At 50.7% G+C, this 20,236-nt stretch overlaps 2 protein-coding genes across 2 annotated transcripts; one reads left to right on the top strand and one right to left on the bottom strand.

Moving 5' to 3' along the window:
- Positions 1-4,572: 4,572 nt before the first annotated feature.
- On the bottom strand, positions 4,573-12,991 carry LPAR5 (lysophosphatidic acid receptor 5). The gene is made up of 2 exons (XM_014957050.1): positions 12,194-12,991; positions 4,573-6,238 (listed from the first exon to the last, which is right to left on the bottom strand). Exon 2 carries the CDS (start codon positions 5,927-5,929, stop codon positions 4,808-4,810), a length of 1,122 nt encoding a protein of 373 aa, XP_014812536.1. The 5' UTR covers positions 5,930-6,238; positions 12,194-12,991; the 3' UTR covers positions 4,573-4,807.
- A 1,592-nt stretch (positions 12,992-14,583) lies between these two features.
- Positions 14,584-19,883, top strand: LOC106896805 (protein Wnt-4-like). The gene is made up of 5 exons (XM_014957051.1): positions 14,584-15,408; positions 16,359-16,597; positions 17,854-17,985; positions 18,141-18,283; positions 19,142-19,883. The coding sequence occupies exons 1-5, from the start codon at positions 15,344-15,346 to the stop codon at positions 19,607-19,609; spliced, it is 1,047 nt and encodes a 348-aa protein (XP_014812537.1). The 5' UTR covers positions 14,584-15,343; the 3' UTR covers positions 19,610-19,883.
- The last annotated feature ends 353 nt before the right edge of the window (positions 19,884-20,236 follow it).

Genomic DNA, 20,236 nt, shown 5'->3' with positions numbered 1-20,236 from the left:
AGCCAGGATAACCTCTCAAGCTCAACCGAAGGCAGAGCTTCAGTCCCTCAGGGTGTGTGTAATACAAAATGCATGTTTCGTTGGAGGGATACATCAGGCGATGGGAGGCACACAGCCGGTAGGTGGTGGAAGGAACACAGGCAGCGATGAAAACAACTCGAAGATTAAGTCTGGCTTGTTCTGGGACTTGTGAAACATCTTTTCAAGCTTGCTTACAGAACCTGGACTGTCAGTGGATTTCTAGAAGGTACAAAATACGTTTAAGATCACAATTAATAGCCAGAATAGTATGTTTCTTTATCATCCAACTAAGGAAACCATTTCCAGAGGTGACTGGCATGTCTGTTCTGGAAATCAAAAGGCTTGAAATCCTAATGTATTTATGCATTTTTGCAGATACCTTGTCTGACCCATATAGAATAAGCTTTGTGTGCTCCTTTGCGGTCTCTCTGACCTTTCACTTGTTCAGTCTTACTTCGTAAGAAGACATTTGTTTAATGGTCACATCTGTGCATGACACAAAGTGCAGGGGAGCAATGAATGGCATCTTTTACCCCTGACATACTTAGCAAGAATACTAATTCAAGAATTATCACAGTAGGACATAGAGGGTCAATTATACAAGTAGAAAAGGCTTTGCTGAGCTTATATTCCCATTTATCTTCCCTTTCTTGAACACCATTGCTCCACGTAGTCTGTTCCTGTTGTTTTAAACACATGCTTTAAAGTGGTTCCGTTTGGTCACAATTGGTGTTGTTGGATACCGTCATACCCTAGGACTTTCAGATTTGCTTGTTTGGCCTTTTTTATACATACTCATTAGATAGAAGCTATAAAGCAAGATAGCGCGAGTGACTCATTTCACGGAGAGACAGTACATGCATGTTCTCTTCTTTATCACCACGTGATGGAATAAAAAAATCAGGCTAACAAAAGCAAAAATGCAGAAGCGGAAGACCTAGCTAACATTGATTCTCCCTGGTAGACATGAAAAAAATAACCAGAATCCTCTCCAGAGTCCAAAGCGATTAAATTTGACTAGGATCCTCAAAAATGACACAAAACCGATGCAAGCTGAAAATGATTTAAAACCCAAAGGACAAAATCCAACAGCCCAGACTGGGCACACCATTGCCTATATCTAACAATCAAGGAAAGCTTTGATAGACCCAAAGTCAGGAACTTTTCTGCTGTGTGTAACATGACCAGCAACCCCCGTTATTGTTAAACTGGTTGATGAGATCCATTAAGACACCGGCTTTTCAGTTATTTATATTTTTGTCAAAATATTTGAGCTAAAATTTCCTCTGCTGGAGGTGGAATATTTATAAGATGTTCCAGGTAAAAATAGTTCTGTTTTTTTTTTTTTTTTTTTTTTTGGAATGAAACTATAAGAAATGATGATAGTTTCTCGTGTTCTTTTTGAGCAGTTCTGTGTTGTGTTTTGGGGGGGAGGGGATACCATATCTTTGGCAGAGGAGCAACCTCTTCCAAAGGAGTGGCATTTGCCACCTGGCATGTCATTCATACTTGGCAAACTTACCAAAAGAAGATGGAGCCAGACTCTGCTCGCAGTGGCCCTGAGAACGTGTAAGAGGCAACAGCCATGACTTGCAACAAGGGGAGATTCTTGCTGAGCATCAAGAAATGCCTCTGGGGTTGGGATGCCGGGCCAGGGGCAAAGGGGTGCCTTGGGTTTTTTTTTTTTTTTCCTTTTTTTTTTTTTTTTTTTTTCCTTTTTTTTTTTTTTTTTTTCTTTTTTTCTTATTTTTAAAAGTTTCCAGGTAAAAATAGTTTCTTTTTTTTTTTTTTTTTTTTCTTTAGGAATGAAACTATAAGAAATGATGATAGTTTCTCGTGTTCTTTTTGAGCAGTTCTGTGTTGTGTTTTGGGGGGGAGGGGATACCATATCTTTGGCAGAGGAGCAACCTCTTCCAAAGGAGTGGCATTTGCCACCTGGCATGTCATTCATACTTGGCAAACTTACCAAAAGAAGATGGAGCCAGACTCTGCTCGCAGTGGCCCTGAGAACGTGTAAGAGGCAACAGCCATGACTTGCAACAAGGGGAGATTCTTGCTGAGCATCAAGAAATGCCTCTCCCCAGGCCATATTTCAGGGCTGGTGTGGGTGCCCAAGAGGCTGAGGACTCTCCATCCTTGGAGGTGCTCAGAAGACACTTGGACAAGGCCCTGAGCAACCTGAACTAGCTCAGGGTCCCAAGTGCCTTCTCCCTGCTCCTGGGGCTTTGGCTGTGTGAGCTTGGGGCCAGATCAGAGACAGCGTGGCTGAGGGCTGCCCCTTCCCTCTGGTGGCTTTGGAGAGAGTCTCCAGAAATCTCTGCTGGAGCCTCAGCCAGTAAGGTGCTTTTAAGCTGGTGCTCTTGCCCTTGGCTCCTGCCTGAGCAGTCTTGCCTGTGCCTGACCATGCTCTGTATTGATCTAGACCCATTGATAGGCTTCCTGGCTCGACCCAAGTCCCATGTCATGATGGACTTGTCTGGCAATCATTGGACTGTTGCTCACCCTGGTTACTGCCTCCAGACCTGATCCTGATGCTGATTTGGCTTCTTAGTTGGACCTTGGACCTGCCTCGTCACTTCAGGCTTGTCTGACGATGTGGATTCTCAGCCAGACCCAGCTGTTATCGCTGTACCTGCCTTGCTCACCCTTCTCGGGTGTTTCTCCTTGCTGGGTATGTCCCTTCCTCTGCCTGCCCTGTCACCACGCCTGGCTCTCCACTCCTCTTTCTTTGGGGACCAGCCAGCCCTCACTGCCCCCAACAACCTGCTGTGAGCAAGGAGTTGGAGTAGAGACCTCCGGAGGTCCCTTCCCACCCAAGTCTTTCCGTGAATCTGTGACAGTGCTCTAGCCAAGTTAAAAGGAAGGAATAAATCAACTTCTCTGGGCAGGGAAGAAGACTTAGCAGTGAAATCATTGCATTGATGCTTGGGTGCACGATGTATTGGATCTGAGGAAGGAAGAAAGGACTGGAGGAACGAGGACAAGGAAAGAGATATAGGAAAGAGGAAGGTGGAGGGACATGTGGAAATGGACAGCAGTGTGGTTGCTGTAATATTGCTCCATTACCCCGTAAATCCCAGAACAAAAGGGTAGCATCAGATCCCAGCAGAAGGTATGTCCACAGCAGCCTCTCCTCTCCAGCTGCGCTGTCACAAATGATTCACATTCACCTGGCAGCCCCGAATTTTCAGAACAGAAATACCTGCTGCCCTGCAGGCTCTCCACCTCTTTCACTGCATCTCTCAGACACCGTTAAGTGTCCTTCATCTGCGGTCATATTTCAAGGCTGGCCTGCTGGTGATGCACGGGCTGAGAAAAGGGGATGGAGCTGGGCAGTGTGTGACACAAGCATCTCTCTATGGAGAGGCTCCTTATCTAGACCTGCTTCTACAGTCAGCGGTAGTAGAAGGGCAAGTCTTCAAGGGGGACTGGAAAGATGGATTTAAACCCCGTGTCTCCTACACTGCATTGAAACACAAAACTATGATGCATTACAATACATTTATTTCCACAGCAGTCATGAGGTGGGGACTTGAAATAAGATTCATTGCTAATTTAGAAGTCTAAGAACTCGGGCTTTCCTCTGAACAGCATTTCTTGTCATTTTCCCTTACTATTCCTTTGAAATTTCTCCCCAAAATTGAAATGTATCTTAATGGACCCACTCCGGGATAGCCTGAGCCCTGCTGGAAGCCGCAGAGAGGCTGTTTCCCAGTGCAAGTGGAAAGGCAACCCTTGGTTGCAGGAGGGATTAACTGGGGTTTCTGGCGCTGCCTGTGTACGGCTCCATCTCTCGCTTCTGGGGGAGATTTATAGGGCTTCTGCATACAGTGCAGCCTGGAAAGGCATGGACAAACAGTGCAAGCAAATATATTTCCCCGCAGCCTCATTCTGTGACATCATTTCTTTTTAACAGTGAAAATCGCCCAGACCTGAAATCAATCACCCCGTGGCCGAGCGACAGGGAATTGCAAAGCACTGATGTTGACGTGCACTTCAGGAACCACACCACCACTGGTGTCCTCTCTTTTTTTCTGGGGCCATTATGAGTACCAGGTGTATTTTTAAGTATGCTAGTGTTTCCCAAGCCGTCTGGCTTTAAGCAAGCGTACAGCTGTTGTGCTGCACGTGTGTTTGTGTACAGCCACACAAGCCCATTTGATGTACCTCCTAAAGGTTGTTTTGCTAAGGTCTGAGACTTTACTATACAATTTGGAACCTATTTTCTGCAAGAGAACTAGACACTCAGCTGTTCTCCTTGAACCCAAAAAGGGTTGCTAAATGCTTCAACTCTTTTGGAAAATTAAGTCACTTATTTAGGTACCCCAAGCTGGACTTAAGAATCAAATTGAAGCATCTACTTAAAAAACCAACAAGTTTCCCTCAGTCATTACTATTAAATCCACTCTGTCAGCAGTGAGGACCGTATCTGTGTCCTGATTATTCCCAGGACTGCTTCATGCTACAGTGCAGCCAGGAGGTGCTCAGGCAGGATGGACTTGCTACAGGAACCTGGGCTGAGCAGACCTACACACACCAGGTTTGTTTCAAGCCCTTCTTCCCCACTATGTTTCCTGTACCAAAAGAGTCAGGTGGGACCACGTCACCAAAACATCTCCGTTTATTCAAAACAACCTCTCATTCTTCAGCTTTATATCATCACGATCAGCCACGTACAGTCTGCTGGGCTCCCTCAAAGAGTTTGCTAAGTTACCCTGAGCTGTTTCCCACAGTCGTGCTGTAGTTATCGAATGGGTGACCTAGCAACGGTACGACCTTTCTATGGTTATATTTCCGAGTCTTCAATAGGGCCGTTCAAAAATACAGCAGCAGGAAGTGATGGCAAAGATTCGCTGGGACGGATAAAGTTTTCAGCTGGGAACTTCTTTGAACTGGGAGCTTTTGAGACAGCATGATCTTGGGTTGACTTACTCCCCACAACCCGACTCCTAAGCGTCCCTATATCTGAGTCCCAGGCTTGTCCCCGCCGCAGTTTCTTAAGGGTATTATGGAAACCCTCAGTACTAAAGTAGTAGATCAAGGGGTCCAGCATACAGTTCATGCTGGCCAACTGCATTGTGGAAATTAACACTTGGCGCACAGAGGTCTGAGTGCCTTTGTTAACATTAATCACCTGGGCCTTTATCATCCCATAAACTGCCAGGGTAGTGTTGTAGGGCACAAAGCAGATGATGAAGATGACCAGATTGACCACGAGGAGACGGATGGTCTTCTGCTGTCGCAGGGTCTTCGTCTGGTTGTCCTGGCAGAGCTCCTGAAAGATCCGAATCGAGCAGTATGTTACAGTGCTGAGAGGCAGGAGAAACCCCAAGATTTCAGCCAGGACAACTAGAGGAAAGAGGTTCTTCTGCCACATGGTCTCACTAAAGCTTTCGAAGCACAGATAAACGGTCTGGTTATCTGCCTCACAGTGGTTTTGCTTGTGGACTATCGCTGTGGGGATGGATCCCATGAAGATCACAACCCAGACCATCAGGCAAAGGAGCTTAGCCACCTTGGGGCGCCGCAGATGGCGCCAGCGAAGGGGGTGGACGATGGCGACATAGCGATCCAGGTTGATGCACATGAGGAAAAGACAGCTACCATACATGTTGATCTGGAAGACGGAGCCAGAGACCTGGCACAGGGTGTTCCCAAAGGGCCAGTAGTGGTTGGAATAGTAGTAGAGTCGCAGTGGCAGAGGAAGCGTGAAGGTGAGGTCGCTCACGGCCAGGTTGAACATGTAGATCATGACCACAGACTTCAGGCGCAGGTAGCGGATGAATATCCATAGAGCCAACACGTTCAGCACCAGACCTGTAATGGATACCAGGATGTAGCCAGGCAGGAGGAGGCGGTGGTTTAACCTGTAATCGTGGCATGGCTGAGATGTATTGGAAGCTGACATGCCCAGTGGGGATCGGGGGAGAGTCTCGCTGAGATGTCTGAGCCTGCTGATGGGCTAAGGAGGCACAAAGAAAAGCACGGAGAGCAATCATTCCCCTCTAGGAAGCCACAGGCAGGTCATTCCGCTCAACTGCAGCTGGGAGGTAGGTGGGCACACCTCTGTCTTGAAGGATTCGGATTGCTGGTCAGCTGTCATCTGTCAGGGACGGTCAGTCAGCTTCTGCCTCTAGTTCAGCAACTCTTTCCAGTTCTTAAGGGGATGCTGATGTGATGGAGGGTCATTGCCAGTTGTTGGATGTCAGCACAATTCCTGGTCAGAGTGGACGACCAAGACAGGAGAGTTTAAGTTAGAGGAGGAAATCTCTTGAAAGGTCAAAATCCCACCATGATGGCTTCTGCTGCAAGAACTCCCAAAGAAACCAAAAGACTAAGAAAAATGGACAGTAGAAGAGAGAGTAATTACACGGCAGAAGAAGCCAGAGCACAGAAAAAATAATTGTTCTACAGAATCATTTATCACTCAACCCCAGAATATGCACATTGCTTTGATCACTGCTGAGAGTACATGTGTACAAGAAAGGGACAGCACAAGAGCACACAGGGAAAGTACTCAAGGCAGCACCAGAAAAAGAGGGAGAGAAAGAAAAAGAAGAGAGCAAGCATTTTGAAGGGAAGATGCTGACTCAAAGGAACTTAAAATAAAAACTGCATAGTATTCTTATGTATCAGAGAAAATGGACTTTGTACATCCATTGCAGATAAAAAGAATTATACTAGTTAAACTTGGCTCCACCCTAGCTCATTTTCTTAGGTGAAACAACTCATGCAAACTGGAGTTCTAGCTAAGAGGAGTTCCTTACATTGTTTACATTTATACAGTTCCTTTGGATTGGATGTCCTCAGATAATTTTCCTGCTTACAACAACCATAAAGCATGAAGCAGCCCATGTCCCACAAACACAGAGCAGCACAGCCAGGTAAGGGAGCACACAGTGAAGCGGGAAGGGCCATGGAATTCAGGTGGACAAACATACATGTTACTCTGAAGTGGTGTGAGACTGGTAACCACTCTAGATACTAATGGTAGCACTGCCTTGCCAAACATTGATCAATGGGAGTGACTCTGGTGAAAGGCTGCCAAAAAAGTCTGGGGGCTGGAGGGCTTGCTCTATGAGGAGATGCTGAGGGAACTGGGCTTGTTCAGATGGAGATGGGAAGGCTCCAGGAGACATAATAGCAGTCTCCCCATACCTTCAAGGTGGTTACTGGAAGTGGTGGATGAGGGAAGAGCAACTGACATCATCTACCTGGACTTGTGCAAAGCATTTGCCACTGTCCTGCATGACATCTTTGTATCTAAATTGGAGTGATATGGATTTGATGAATGGACCACTTGGTGGATAAGAAATTGGCTGGAAGGTCATACTCAAAGGGTTGCAGTTGATGGCTCAATGTCCAAATAGAGACCAGTGGTGCTCCTCAGGGCTTGGCATTGGGACTGGCACTGTTTAACATCTTTGTCAGTGACATGGACAGTGGGATTGAGTGCACCCTCAGAAAGTTTGCTGACAACACCAAGATGCGTGGAGCAGTTGACACACCGGATGGAAGGGATGCCATCCAGAGGGACCTGAACAGGCTTGAGTGGTGGGCCTGTGCAAACCTCATGAAGTCCAACCAGGCCAAGTACAAGGTCCTGCACCTGGGTCAGGACAATCCCAAGCACAAATACAGGCAGGGTGGAGAATGGATTGAGAGCAGCCCTGAAGAGAAGGCCTTGGGGTGTTGATGGATGAGAAGCTCAACATGACCTTAGCAACGCTTGCTTGCAGCTCAGAAGGCCAACTGTATCCTGGGCTGCATCAAAAGCATCATGGCCAGCAGGCCGAGGGAGGTGATTCTACCCCTCTACTCTGCTCTGGTGAGACCCCACCTAGACTCCTGCATCCAGTTCTGGGGCCCCCAACACAAGAAGGATACAGGCCTGTTGGAGTGAGTCCAGAGGAGGGTGACAAAAATGATCAGGGGGCAGGAGCACCTCTCCTATGAAGACAGGTTGAGAGAGTTGAGGTTGTTCAGCCTGGAAAAGGTTCCAGGGAGACCTTATAGCATCCTTGTAGTACCTAAAGGGGGCCTACAGGAAAAATAGGGAGGGACTCTATCAGGAGTGTAGTGATAGGAGCAGGGTTAATAGCTTTAAACTGGAAGAGGGTAGATTTAGATTATATATTAAGAAGAATTTCTTTACTGTGAAGGTGGTGAGACACTGAAACAGGTTGCCCAGAGAAGTTGCGGATGCCCCATCCCTGGAAGTGTTCAAGGCCAGGTTGAGTGGGGCTTTGATTAACCTGGTTTGGTAGGAGGTGTCCCTGGCCATGGCAGGGGGGTGGAACTAAATGATCTTTATGGTCTGTTCCAACCCAAACCATTCTATGATTCCATGATTTTATGATTCAATTTGCTGATCCTTTTGTGTTGTTGGGCAGGTCCACCACCGAGACAAGTTTCTTAGAGGAACTTCTAGTGGTTTGTCAAGCTCTATCTGAGTGGCTTTCACCCTCCTTGGTGGATGAAAACTTTGTGTGAAGACTTGCATAAGTCTAAAGTATAAGATAACCCAGCAAGATAAGGCAAATGTCCAATAATGTTGTTGGTTTCCAGTGAAATTATTAAATGCCTCAAAAAATCTCAATCAGGATATGCCAACTTTTGCTAGTGCCAAAACCCTGCAATGACTGCAAGCTAAACAGACTGGTGAGACCTTTGTTTTTACTGAGACAATGTGAGTGAGACAGACTCTGTGAGACATTATGATCTACTCAAACATGTGTACCTAGACCAACCAGGTCAAGTGAAGGTGTACCTTGACCAGTCACCAGTCAGATGAAGGTGACTTGTCTCCACAGACAAGCTATTTTTATCCAGAGGTATTCAAGAAATACCTCTAGAGAATAATATGTAAGCACAGTCCACACTAGGTGAGATCAGTGGTCTCTTCTGTCTCAAATCATGGATGGTGATGAGATAATGTAAGAACAGTACAATCAGGCAGTTATACTCCCTGAAGTTCTTTTCCTGCTTCCAGCATATTGTAGCCCAGGGATTTCCTGAGCCGGAGGTGACCTGTTTGTATTCAGTAGACCTCAAGGAACTTTTCTTTCATGATTTTTTCCAGTTGCTTTTTGAGTCCATGTAAAATTTACCATCTACAACATCCAGTGCCAGGAATGCCAATGAGTTCCACAGCTTAATCGCGTCTCAGGTGAAGAACCATTTCCTTGTACTCATTTTTTAAGCAACATCTGCTAGATTCAGCTTAGTTTTAGTGCTGGAAGAGGCAGTGGAAAAAACCATCCCTATTCACCTTCATCTTGTCACTGATGATTTTATAAATGTCTATCATATTTCCCTTCAGTAATTTTTTTTTAATTTTATTTTTTTTTATTTTAATTTTAATTTTTTAATTTTAATTTTTTAATTTTTTAATTTTAATTTTTTAATTTTTTTTTGAGGCTAAGGGTCATTGTCTTCATAGTTGTTCCTTGCAGAGCAGCTGTTCTCTCCTTGTTGCCCTTCTCAGGACCTTTCCACTTCTGCTACTGCTTTTGAGAGCCCTGTGGTAGGGCACTTAAAGCATACACAATGTCGATGATGTGGATGCACAGAGCTGAGTAGGTGGTAGATCTCATTTTCAAGGGGAAATGGTCAGTTCAGGTTGGTTTTCCTCATCACTTAGCTAGATGAAACCTCAGCTGTTATTTTAAGGCCAGTCACTTATGCTTCTCTCAGTCTCTGCAGTGCTTTACAGCCAGCTGTCATCTTTTCTAGCTTGAATAGTTTTATGTCTCCACCAGATCTGTTATTTCATCATTCATCCCTCATGAATAAGTCAAACAGCCCAAGCCCCAGCACTGGTGTATTAGAACTCCACTAGGGAAACCGACCATCTACCTTCATTCTCTATCCTATCTTATTGGCACTTTTTATCCAGGTAGGAACCTTTTCTCTAGATTTCTTGAAGCACCATTGGTGAGAGCCCTTTTGAAAGCCTTTTGGAAATCCACATGGACTGCTGTTCACACGCTTGTTGACTCCTTCAAAGAAGGACTGCGATGCACAGCATCCCTTTATAAAAGCCACGATGACTCTTCCTCAGTAATGAAATGTGACTGCATGCCAATTGATTTTTCCTTTTTATAGCTTCTACTAATTTGTTCAGCACAGACATCAAGCTCCCTGGTCTGAAATTCCCCAAGAGCCTTTTCTCAAATTGTGTCTGCTAGTGAGCCTTTAAAAGCAGTTTTAAGCAAATGTTTCGACACCACAGCTACTCAGGTCTTTCACCCTTCGGTAATTTTCGGACCTCTGGGGTAGGAGCTGTGTGGTTTCAGACACTGCTTAGTTTAGTTCATGTTGGTTCTCCATAACCGTTACTACCACCGTTTTGATCAGAGACAGTCCTTTGATGAATGTCCCTGTAAAGAGAGTTTCTGCCATGGAAATCTCCCAGCCTTTCGTGCCATGAACACCAGCACAAGAAATTTGTTTTGTTTTTTTTTTACCCACCGTCACCTTTTCTTTTTTTTCTGAGTGGTCATTCCTTACATATTAGCCCTTCAGCCTTCAAGACACCAAACGGCAGAGTTCTAAGGTGGCAGCAAAGATCACTGAGAGTGGAAAATAGATTGGGGTTTTTTTGAGGGGATTTTTTTTGTGGGGGTGGAACCACAGAAATAAGAATCTGCTAACGGTGGTGTTACTGAAGCTAAGCTGATAGTCTCCGGTTTGGCCTAACAGATACTATAATCAAGATCTCAGAGACCTGAAGTGAGATGCGTACATGCATGGTCTTTGGGAGCTGTGGGAACAACAATGAGCACATGCTGCAGGGGAGGAAGAGCTGCAGAAACTAAGAGGAAGGAGAAACATCAGAGAGGGAGGAAGAAATGCTAGTATTGGTGTGAAATGGGGGCAACGCCAACTGCCATTGCTGTGTGAGGGGAGAGGAGAACGTGGCGTTGGAGAACGGGCAGACAACCCCAAAAATACAATTGAAAAGAACACACCGTCCTCCCCTGCCACACACCGCTTCCTGTGACTACCCCACTCGTATGACAGCCATGTGCCTCCCCCAAGAGTCCTGGCTGCTGTGGGGTGCTGGACTGAGACGAGCCAGAGGTTGGGCCCAGGGTGGGCACCTCTCACCAAAGGCAGCAAACCAGCTTCTAGGAAAGGAGTTCCCACAGGACATGCAAAACCCATGGGGATTTGGAGGTTTTGGGGTCTTTTTGGCAGGTGGGAAACCTTAGCTGTGCTTGCCTACAGGGGGTGGAACAGGCAAGCGTGCCCTGAGATGAGATGTGTGCCTGGCATCTCGCTGCCTGGTCCTGGGCATCTTCTCTCCTGACGCTATCTCACCCATAGCCACTGCCTTCCTAGCACGGGACATGGGTTTACGCATCGGGCTGAGAAATGAGGTGAAAAAAGACAGAGAGGAAAATCTTGCCAGGCGTGCTGCAGGGTCAGTGTTCCCAAGCGTGGGGTGTCATCTAAGCCCTGGGGCGCTTTGGGGCTGCCCTGGGGATGCAGGCAGAGAACGCAGCCTTGGGGTGCAGAGCAGCGCAGCTGAAAATGCGACACTGCACAAGCTTACTTAGTAAATCTGGAACCAAGAGGAAGTCACAAAGAGTGCACCAAACCTCAAAAAACCCACCCAACTTTGCTTTAGAAATTGGAGGTATATTTTTTTTCATAAATGTGGATGCTTTTTTGCCTTAAGCCCCACTTTTCACCTTTCTTCTAACCAAGAAGTTAGATTGTTGTGATAACTAGAACGGCGAAGACGTTCAAGACTTAGGATTACTTGTTTTTAATGAGATACGTGACATCAAAGCTGAGATCTCTGTATTTAACTCACAAAGTCTGATCACACCACTACTGCCTACTCCCTAGATGTGTCACACACCCCCCTTACTTATCCCGAGGGCACTGTGGAAGATGACTTCCACTGTGGGCACTGTGGCAAGTAAGCTCTACAGGCTGCCCATAGTTTCGGTACCACAGGGTCCCCAAAGAAAGCCCCCGATTTGAGTAAGTACTGAGATTTGCCTTGCACCTCTAGGTTCACCAGGTGGCTGAAGAGGAGTATAGAGGGTTCCCCAGTGCCCTGTGGTCGGATCTGGTGGAAAACACACAGCAGCTGGCAGGGATGAATGTCCAGTGTGCCCAGACCATCCAGCTCTCCAGATGTTTCTGTCTCACTTACCTTTCTGCTGGTGAAGACCCAAGGGTGCAGGCAGGTTTGCTGGCTCGCGATCACTGTCACTGCAGAGGTCTCGGTCCAGGCTCCAAAACTTGAATCAAAACAGAGACAGTCGGGCTCTTGGGCTCTTTGCTCATCCAAATCACAGCCGTCTCCTACAACACCATGGCTGGCTCTACGTCTCTCATGCTGCAGTTCATCTCCCCTCCTTTCTCACTTCCTGACACGCTTCTGGCTGGCCACAAACCATGAACTTTGCTATCCAAAGCTGATAAGCTAGAACACATCTCATGAAAGCAAACGTAATCGTGAAAGAAGCAACACCCAGGTGTCTTTGCAACCGAGGAGACTTGCCCTGGGTCATAGTGCCAAATACTTGCTCGTCTTTCCTCCCATGCTAACTCAGCTACCCCCAGGACTGACAGAGAAAAGTTAAAACATCCCCCTCCCCAAAATATTGCCAAACAAGAGGTAGAAGTGAAATACGGGAAGTGAGAGCAAAGTTGATTTAATCACTAGCCAGTGCAGAGGCTCGGAGTCCTGTCAGTCCCCATGGGTGTGAGCACTTTGGGGACAAGCTCCTGCCTGGGGCCCCAGCTGTGCACTGCTGGCATGTGTCAGGGACCCAAAAAGAACTGAGCTCTGAAGAGGTGTTGGTGCCAAGGCATGTTTCCTGCTCTAGAGGAGGTGTCCCTGCCCATAGCAGGGGGGTTGGAACTCGATGATCTTTAAGGTCCCTTCCAACTCTAACCATTCTATGATTCCATGTTTGCCACAGACATCAGTCCCTGTTCTAGCCCACAGGAGGCACGGCGCTGAAAAAGTACCAGGGCTGATTTAGCAGGAGATCTGCGACCACCAAGTGAAGCCTGGAAGGGATCTGCCCATCCGGCACTCTGTCACACTTCAAGTCCTCTTTCTGCTTTGCCCAGTCCCACCACATCTGGAAGAAGACACGGGTCATGGAGACACTCCCAACCCTACGGCCGTCCTCCCCCAGGAGCGGTTGCCCCAAGAAGAAGGTGCCGTGCCTGTGGGCTCCCTCTTTCTCCGCAGCCCCTGCCTGGCTCCTCCGCCTGCTGGCTGTGGCTGCTGGTGTTTGACTTTCTCACCGCCTGCCTCCCTTGTTCTGCCCTGGCTGCCTCCTCATTCAGAGAGTGACACGCCGAGGGATAGATGTTCCTGCTGCTCGTAAATCCATGGAGGGGACAATAGCACCCGAAACCACTGATCTCACCCTGCTCCCTTTTAGTGCCTCTCTTTTTTAACCAGAGGCCCTGGTTAACCAGACACCCCCCCCCTTTCTCACTTCCTAGTTGCTGGGATCTTTGTTCTCACAGCTTTTTTTGTGTCTCTTCAGTTCCTTTCAGGGCTCTGGTACCAACAAAGCCTTGCAGATATACTGGGGTGGGGGGGGATGGTGGTGGGAGTGTTTCTTCTCCCTTCGCAAAAGGCATCTCTGACACCTTCTGAGGGGGACTTTCTCCTCCCCTGCAGCCCTCACCCCCCCACCATATGCACATACCTGGCTGAGCCTGGCAATCCTGGCTTTACCACGTGTGTCAGAAGAGGAGGACACGGTGGCACTTTCAGCCCAGCCCGCCCTGCCCCACAGCATCCCTCACCCATCCAGGTTCACTCACCTCACTGGCTCTTGGCACATCAGCCCCTGCCGAACCACTGCGTCCCCCCTTCTTCTCCAGGGTGGGCTCCCACCTTCGCCCCTCTCTCTGTCCCGTGGAGGCTGGGTGGTGGGGAAGAGCAAAGCCAACCCCCCCGTTGGCGTTTCCTCACCCCGGTCTGAGTCGGCAGCAGGTAAGACCAGATCACTGGGGTGTGTTTTTGGAGGCTACACCCCGGCGCTGCAGATCCCAACACGCCTGGCACTCCGGAGCGCCGGCTCCAGAGAGCAGGAGCAAGGACCCAACAGGGTGAGGGGCACCCGCGGCTGGGAAGGCAAGGAGAGAGGATGGGAAGGTTGACCGATAAAACCCTCTTCAGACCTCTTTGTGTGGGGAAACGTGGAAGAGCACAGAAGGTTGGTTAACCCGCGTGTGGGTTAACCATGGTGGAAGAACCAAAGCAGCCGTGTTTCACTTTCTGAATGATTCAGGCAGGAAAAGCAGAAACCTCCAGGACACATGAGGAATTTAATCTTCCAGGGTGGTTGGTGGGGCGGTTCTAGGCCTGCAGGGGGGGAACAGCAGGCTTTTCTCCCAGGGCTTTTCAGCTCCCCAGTCACACAACTCACATCTCCCTGGCCTCCCAGGGCCCGTAGGATGGGGTTACCCACTGAGAAGAGGGGCAGCCACCCCATTATGCCTGCTTAAGGAGAAGGGCAAAGACTCTTACCACGGGAAGAAGATGAGGGGGGTGAAGGGAGACATGCCAGGGAAAGAGTTAAGAGAGGCAGGGAGCAGCTGGGCTGTCTCTGTTTGCTGTAGCTATGTGGGCTGCAGGGTAGAGAAGAAGAATCTCCAGCCTGGAGGAGGCAGACGAAGGAGGGTCCTCAAGGACGGCGGCTGGGGATGAGGGAGACAGCAGGTCTTCCTCTCTCTGCTCCCATGAGCTGTCACTGCAGGGAAGCTCTCTGGCTCCCCAAAGGGCTTTGGTGACAAAGCGATGACAAGCTGGTGGGTCTAGCAACAGCTGCTTGGTGCTGCCAGATTTTTCCTTGCGTGGAAAGCTCTCTGCTTCTGACTGGGTCTCGGGCTGCTTCCTGCTGATGAAGCGACTTGGCTGTGGAGGAAGACAACCAGATTGTCTGCTGATGGGACGGCAGAGGCTGGGGGTCTGACGCTGATGCTGTCCCCAGCCACCTGAGCTCCTTCCGACGGATGCCCACCCCAGAGCCCTAGTTCAGAGCTCTCCCACCATGCTGCCTGGGCGGTAGGTAGGGAAGAGCACCAACGTGGATGCCCTCATAGGGGCAAACCAGCAGGTTTCTGTGGGGCACCTAGTGGCCCACAGATGCTGGCAGGCACACCAGGGCAGCCCATGGTCATTGCCCAGGGCAGGGGCTACCTGTGCTTTGCAGTGCTGGGCTGGAGCTGCTGTGAGAGCGACCATCGGGCAGAGGCTGTGGGAGGACGCAGGAGGGGATTCAGGTGGCTGCTGCACCGTGGCTGAAGGTGGAGTTTTGCCGGGGACAGGATGGAGATGATGTGGCTGTACGTGGTGCTGGTGCCCGTGCAGCACGTGCTTGCCGTGACCTGGCTGTAAGTATGCTTTGCTTTTGTACTATCTGGGTGGGAAACTCGTCCGAGGAGGTGCCGTCTCCCAAGAAAACAAGCAGATGGCAAGGTGGCCATCCAAGAAAAGGGTGGAAGAAGGAACCTGGGTAACCCAGAGGCAGCATGTTAGGAAGGGCATCTCTGGGAGCATAAAGGGAGAGGGATGATGAAGCTCAGAGGCACAGACCAGGATGGAGAACAGGCCAGCTTCCTGGGCTGCACCAAGAGAAGTGTGGCCAGCAGGTCACAGGAGGTGATTCTGCCCCTCTACTCTGTGCTCGTGAGACCCCACTTGGAGCACTGTGTCCAGCTTTGGAGTCCTTAGCACAGGAAGGACATGGACCTGTTGGAATGGGTCCAGAGGAGGGCCACCAAGATGATCAGAGGTCTGGAGCACCTCTCCTGTGAGGACAGGCTGAGACAGCTGGGGTTGTTCAGCCTGGAGAAGAGAAGGGTCCGGGGAGATCATAGCAGCCTTCCAGTATCTGAAGGGAGCTCCAGGAGAGCTGGGGAGGGACTCTTTGTCAGGAAGTGCAGTGATAGGACAAGGGGTAATAATTTTAAATAGGAAGAGGGGAGATTTAGATGAGATATTAGGCAGAAATTTTTTACAGTGAGGGTTGCCCAGGGAAGCTGTGGCTGCCCCATCCCTGGAGGTGTTCAAGGCCAGGCTGGATGGGGCTTTGGGCAACCTGGTCTGGTGGGAGGTATCCCTGCCCATGGCAGGGGGGTTGGAACTCGATGATCTCTAAGGTCCCTTCCAACTCTAACCATTCTATGACTCTATGAATGTCCAAACTGGCATAGACAAGAGGTGGCACATCATCTTCCATGCCCTGTTTCTGCTCTAACATAAGGCCATAGGGGGCTAGCCCCACACAGACACAGCCCTGACTCTAGCCCACATGTGACTGAATGTCTCCCCTGCCCCACAGGTACCTGGCCAAGCAGCCTTCTCTGCGGGCAGTCCTCCAGGACCCCAGGGGCTGTGAAGGTCTGACGGGGCTGGTAGAGGAGCAGGTCCGTGTGTGCCGGCGGCAGGTGGAAGCCATGGATGCGGTGAAGCGAGGCGCGGAGCTGGCTGTGGAGGAGTGCCAGCACCAGTTCCACTCTCGCCGGTGGAACTGCTCCACCCTGCAGGGGCTGCAGGTCTTCGGCAAGGTGGCCATCCAAGGTCAGCAAGGGGGAGGCGAGGCAGGGCAGAGGCGGCATGTGGTCCCTTCGGTGTGCTGGTGGCGTCCCTCGATACATCAGCCTTTCCTGGGCTAGAGTGCACGTGTCACACTGGGATGAGCACCGCGGTGGCCAGGGCCTTCCTCCACTTGCTCACAGAGCTGTCAACACAGAGCAAACTGAACCGAATGCATGTGCTGTTACAAATATTAATATTCTGGCTAAAATTCTTCCTCATTCGGCCAGGCTTGCCATCTGGGTACCAGCTCTGCAGACTGATAGATCTTCTCCCCAACCCTGCCAATCAGCCCTTGGAGTACCAGCTCAAATCAAGCCTTTTTCTCTGAGTCTGAAGTCCCTTTTTGTTATAGGCCGGGGAAAAAGGACTTCCCTGTGCCCTCAAAACACCACGGAAGAGATTTTGCATGTGTTTGCATGGAGGGAGCTATACAGTGAGCTATGAACCCAGTTTCTCTGGCTCCTAGACACAAGGCTTCAGGGTCCTCCCTGACAAACCTCTCTGTGTGGGAGGCTCAGCCCCTGACATCTCCCACCGCAGCTCCTGTTTCAAGGACTGGAGCATCTCCCTTATGAGGAGAGGCTAAAATAGCTGGGACTCTTTAGTCTGGAGAAAAGGCTGAGGGGAGACCTTATCAATGCCTATAAGTACCTAAAGGGTGGGTTGAAGGAGGAGGGAGCCAGACTCTTTTCAGTGGTTGCCAGTGAGAGGACAAGGGGCAATGGGCACAAGTTGGAACATAAAGGGTTCCACTTGAATATGAGGAAGAACTTTTTCACGGTGAGGGTGACAGAGCCCTGGAACAGGCTGCCCAGGGAGGTCGCGGAGTCTCCTTCTTTGGAGATTTTCAAGACCCACCTGGATGCAGTCCTGAGTAACATGCTCTGACAAGCTCTGGGTGGTCCTGCTTTAGCAGGGGAGTTGGACTAGATGATCTCTATGGTCCCTTCCAACTCTAAAAATTCAGTGAAATTCAGTGAAATCCCTTGGGGGCTGCTGAGTTTTCTTTTGCAATGGGACACCTGGGCCTGGAAAAGGGGTGCCAAAGGCGAGGGGCGCTGAGCCAGAAGCACCCTGCAGAGCCATCTCCTTTGCTGGCCCCAGGCTTTGGGAACTGCAGCCTCCCAAGGGAGGTTTCTCCTGGGCAGTCTCCGCCTGAATACATCCTTCCTGCGTGGGGTCACAGCCTCTTTTCCCCCTGCTGTGTCCCATTGGTGCCGTTTCTCTCCCCGCTGCAGGCACGCGGGAGTCTGCGTTCATCCATGCTGTCTCTGCCGCCGGCGTCGCCTTCGCTGTGACTCGTGCCTGCAGCCGCGGGGAGCTGGACAAGTGTGGCTGCGACCGCAAGGTCCGAGGAGCCAGCCCCGAAGGTGAAGGAAGGAGGGCCGGCGGCAGGGAGGGGGTGGCAGAGGAGAAGATCCATGGAGGAGACCCTCAGCGTGGGGAGGAGGCATCTCCCTTCTCCACAGCCCTCTGGGAGCTCCTCCCAAGGCTTCTCCTTCTTCATCTCATCATCGCTTTGCAGGTTTCCAGTGGTCAGGCTGCTCTGATAACTTGTCTTACGGGATTGCCTTTTCTCAAGCCTTCGTAGACAACCCTGAGAGGAACCGTGGCATCTCCTCCGGCCGAGTGCTCATGAACCTGCACAACAACGAGGCTGGGAGGAAGGTAAGGGCAGGAACAAGGGCTGGAAGCAAGCCCGGCTTTGGGGGCTTCTCCCTGGCTAGGTGGAACTCGGTCCAGCCTCCTTACCCAGAGGAGCAGTTCAGGGCAGCCATGAGCTCCTGGAGGGTCTCTGCACCCTGCTGCCTTTCCTCAGCCCGGCACTGCTGCTGAGCTGGCTCCTTGCCTGTGCAGAGGGGGGGTCTCGGCCTCCCCTCCCCGCCTCTGCGCAGAGCCCTTTTTCTCACGGAGCCCAGCTGTGATTTACAGTCCTTGGCCTTTTCTGCAAAGGAAATTACTTTCTCCGTTCTGCTCTGAAAGGCTTCCCTGCTCCTCCAGCCCCTCCTGAGCAAAGACACCATCTTCTGCAGGGGTTGCTGTCAGATCTGGTCCCTTGAACAGGTCCGTTCCCTCCCCCACAGCCTCACGGATCAGAGCAGGTCCATCCCTTTCCTTTAGGGATTCCTCTTATGGACCCAAGCCATCCCATTTCCCACAGAGTGGATCCCCTTCTCTTTCGTATTGGCCTGGCTTAAAAAGACTGTTTTGCTCCCTCTCCCTCTGATGTGCACCCCAGCCCATAGGTGTGTTGCAGTTTGTCCCCTCCCTTTCCCTTTCCCTTTCCCTTTCCCTTTCCCTTTCCCTTTCCCTTTCCCTTTCCCTTTCCCTCTCCCTCTCCCTCTCCCTTTCCCTTTCTCTCTCCCACTCTCCTTCCCTTTTCCTTCCCTCCCTTTGGCTATTCAAGCCCTCCAGCCCCACGGGGGGGATGTGGGGGAACGGTGGCTGCTGGGGGGTGCCTATAGGCATGGGATGCGTAGGGCCGGGGGTCCCAAGTCTGTCTTGCAGCTGCCTCCCGCTTCCCAGGCTCTCCTGGCCCACATGAAGGTGGAGTGCAAGTGCCATGGTGTGTCGGGCTCCTGCGAGGTGCGCACGTGCTGGAAGGTCATGCCTCCCTTCCGCAAGGTGGGCGACGTCCTCAAGGAAAAGTTCGAGGGGGCGACGGAGGTGCACCCCAAACGGGTTGGCTCCCGCAAGCTCCTGGTGCCCAAGAGCTCTCGCTTCAAGCCCTACACGGCTCACGACCTGGTCTACCTGTTGGCCAGCCCAGACTTCTGCGACCGGGACCCCCGGCGTGGGGTATTTGGCACCTCCGGCCGCCGGTGCAACCGGACATCCCCGGCCATGGACGGCTGCGAGCTCCTGTGCTGCGGCAGGGGCTTCCACACGGCCCAGGAGGAGGTGGTGGAACGATGCAGCTGCAAGTTTCGCTGGTGCTGCTCCGTCAAGTGCAAGCAGTGCCGGCACCTGGTAGAGGTCCACAGCTGCCGCTGAGGGGGGAGCCAGCTGGGGCGGTGGGGGGGCAAGGTAGCCAGATGGGGGAGGAGGACAACCTTGGGAGAGCCATGGGAAGGAAGGGAAGGTGGTGGGGAGACACCCGGCCTGAGAAGGAGCGGAGGGGATGTAGGGTTTTGCTGCCCTGCTGAAGAGCTGCCCCTTGCTCCTGGGGTGTCATCAGCTCCCCACACAGCACCCTCTCGCCAGCCTCCTTGGGCTTGTGGTGGTTGGAATGGAAGGTCGGAGGTCTGATAGGTCCTCCACAGGTCCAATAAACCCTTAAACTTTAGAAATAAAGCAGGTGCAATGGAAAGCAAAGTGCGCACGTCAGCTCCTTCCTCACACGCTGCATGTGGGACTTGGGGGGTACCTGGCTCTGCTCCCTCCTGTAGGCTGGGAGGGGACAAGACCATGGGGGGGTCCTTGCACTCAGGGGACATGTGGGCTGCAACAAGTGAGGAAACACCGGGAGGGAGTGGGGACCCACCTCGAACATGAGAGGGGTCACTGAGGGGTGCAATAGAGTGGAGGCATCAGAGAAAACCAGGCAAATTAGGTCTGTAGGTCAAAGAGGCTCTTTTTGAAATAAGACCCATCCTTGGGAGAGACTGGTATAGTCCTTCA

Source organism: Calidris pugnax, unplaced genomic scaffold (assembly GCF_001431845.1).
Source record: "Calidris pugnax isolate Ruff unplaced genomic scaffold, ASM143184v1 scaffold225, whole genome shotgun sequence".
In the NCBI taxonomy this organism is placed as follows: Eukaryota; Metazoa; Chordata; class Aves; order Charadriiformes; family Scolopacidae; genus Calidris; species Calidris pugnax.
Note: the sequence above shows the minus strand (reverse complement) of the source record. Positions and strands in the feature narration are given on the sequence as shown.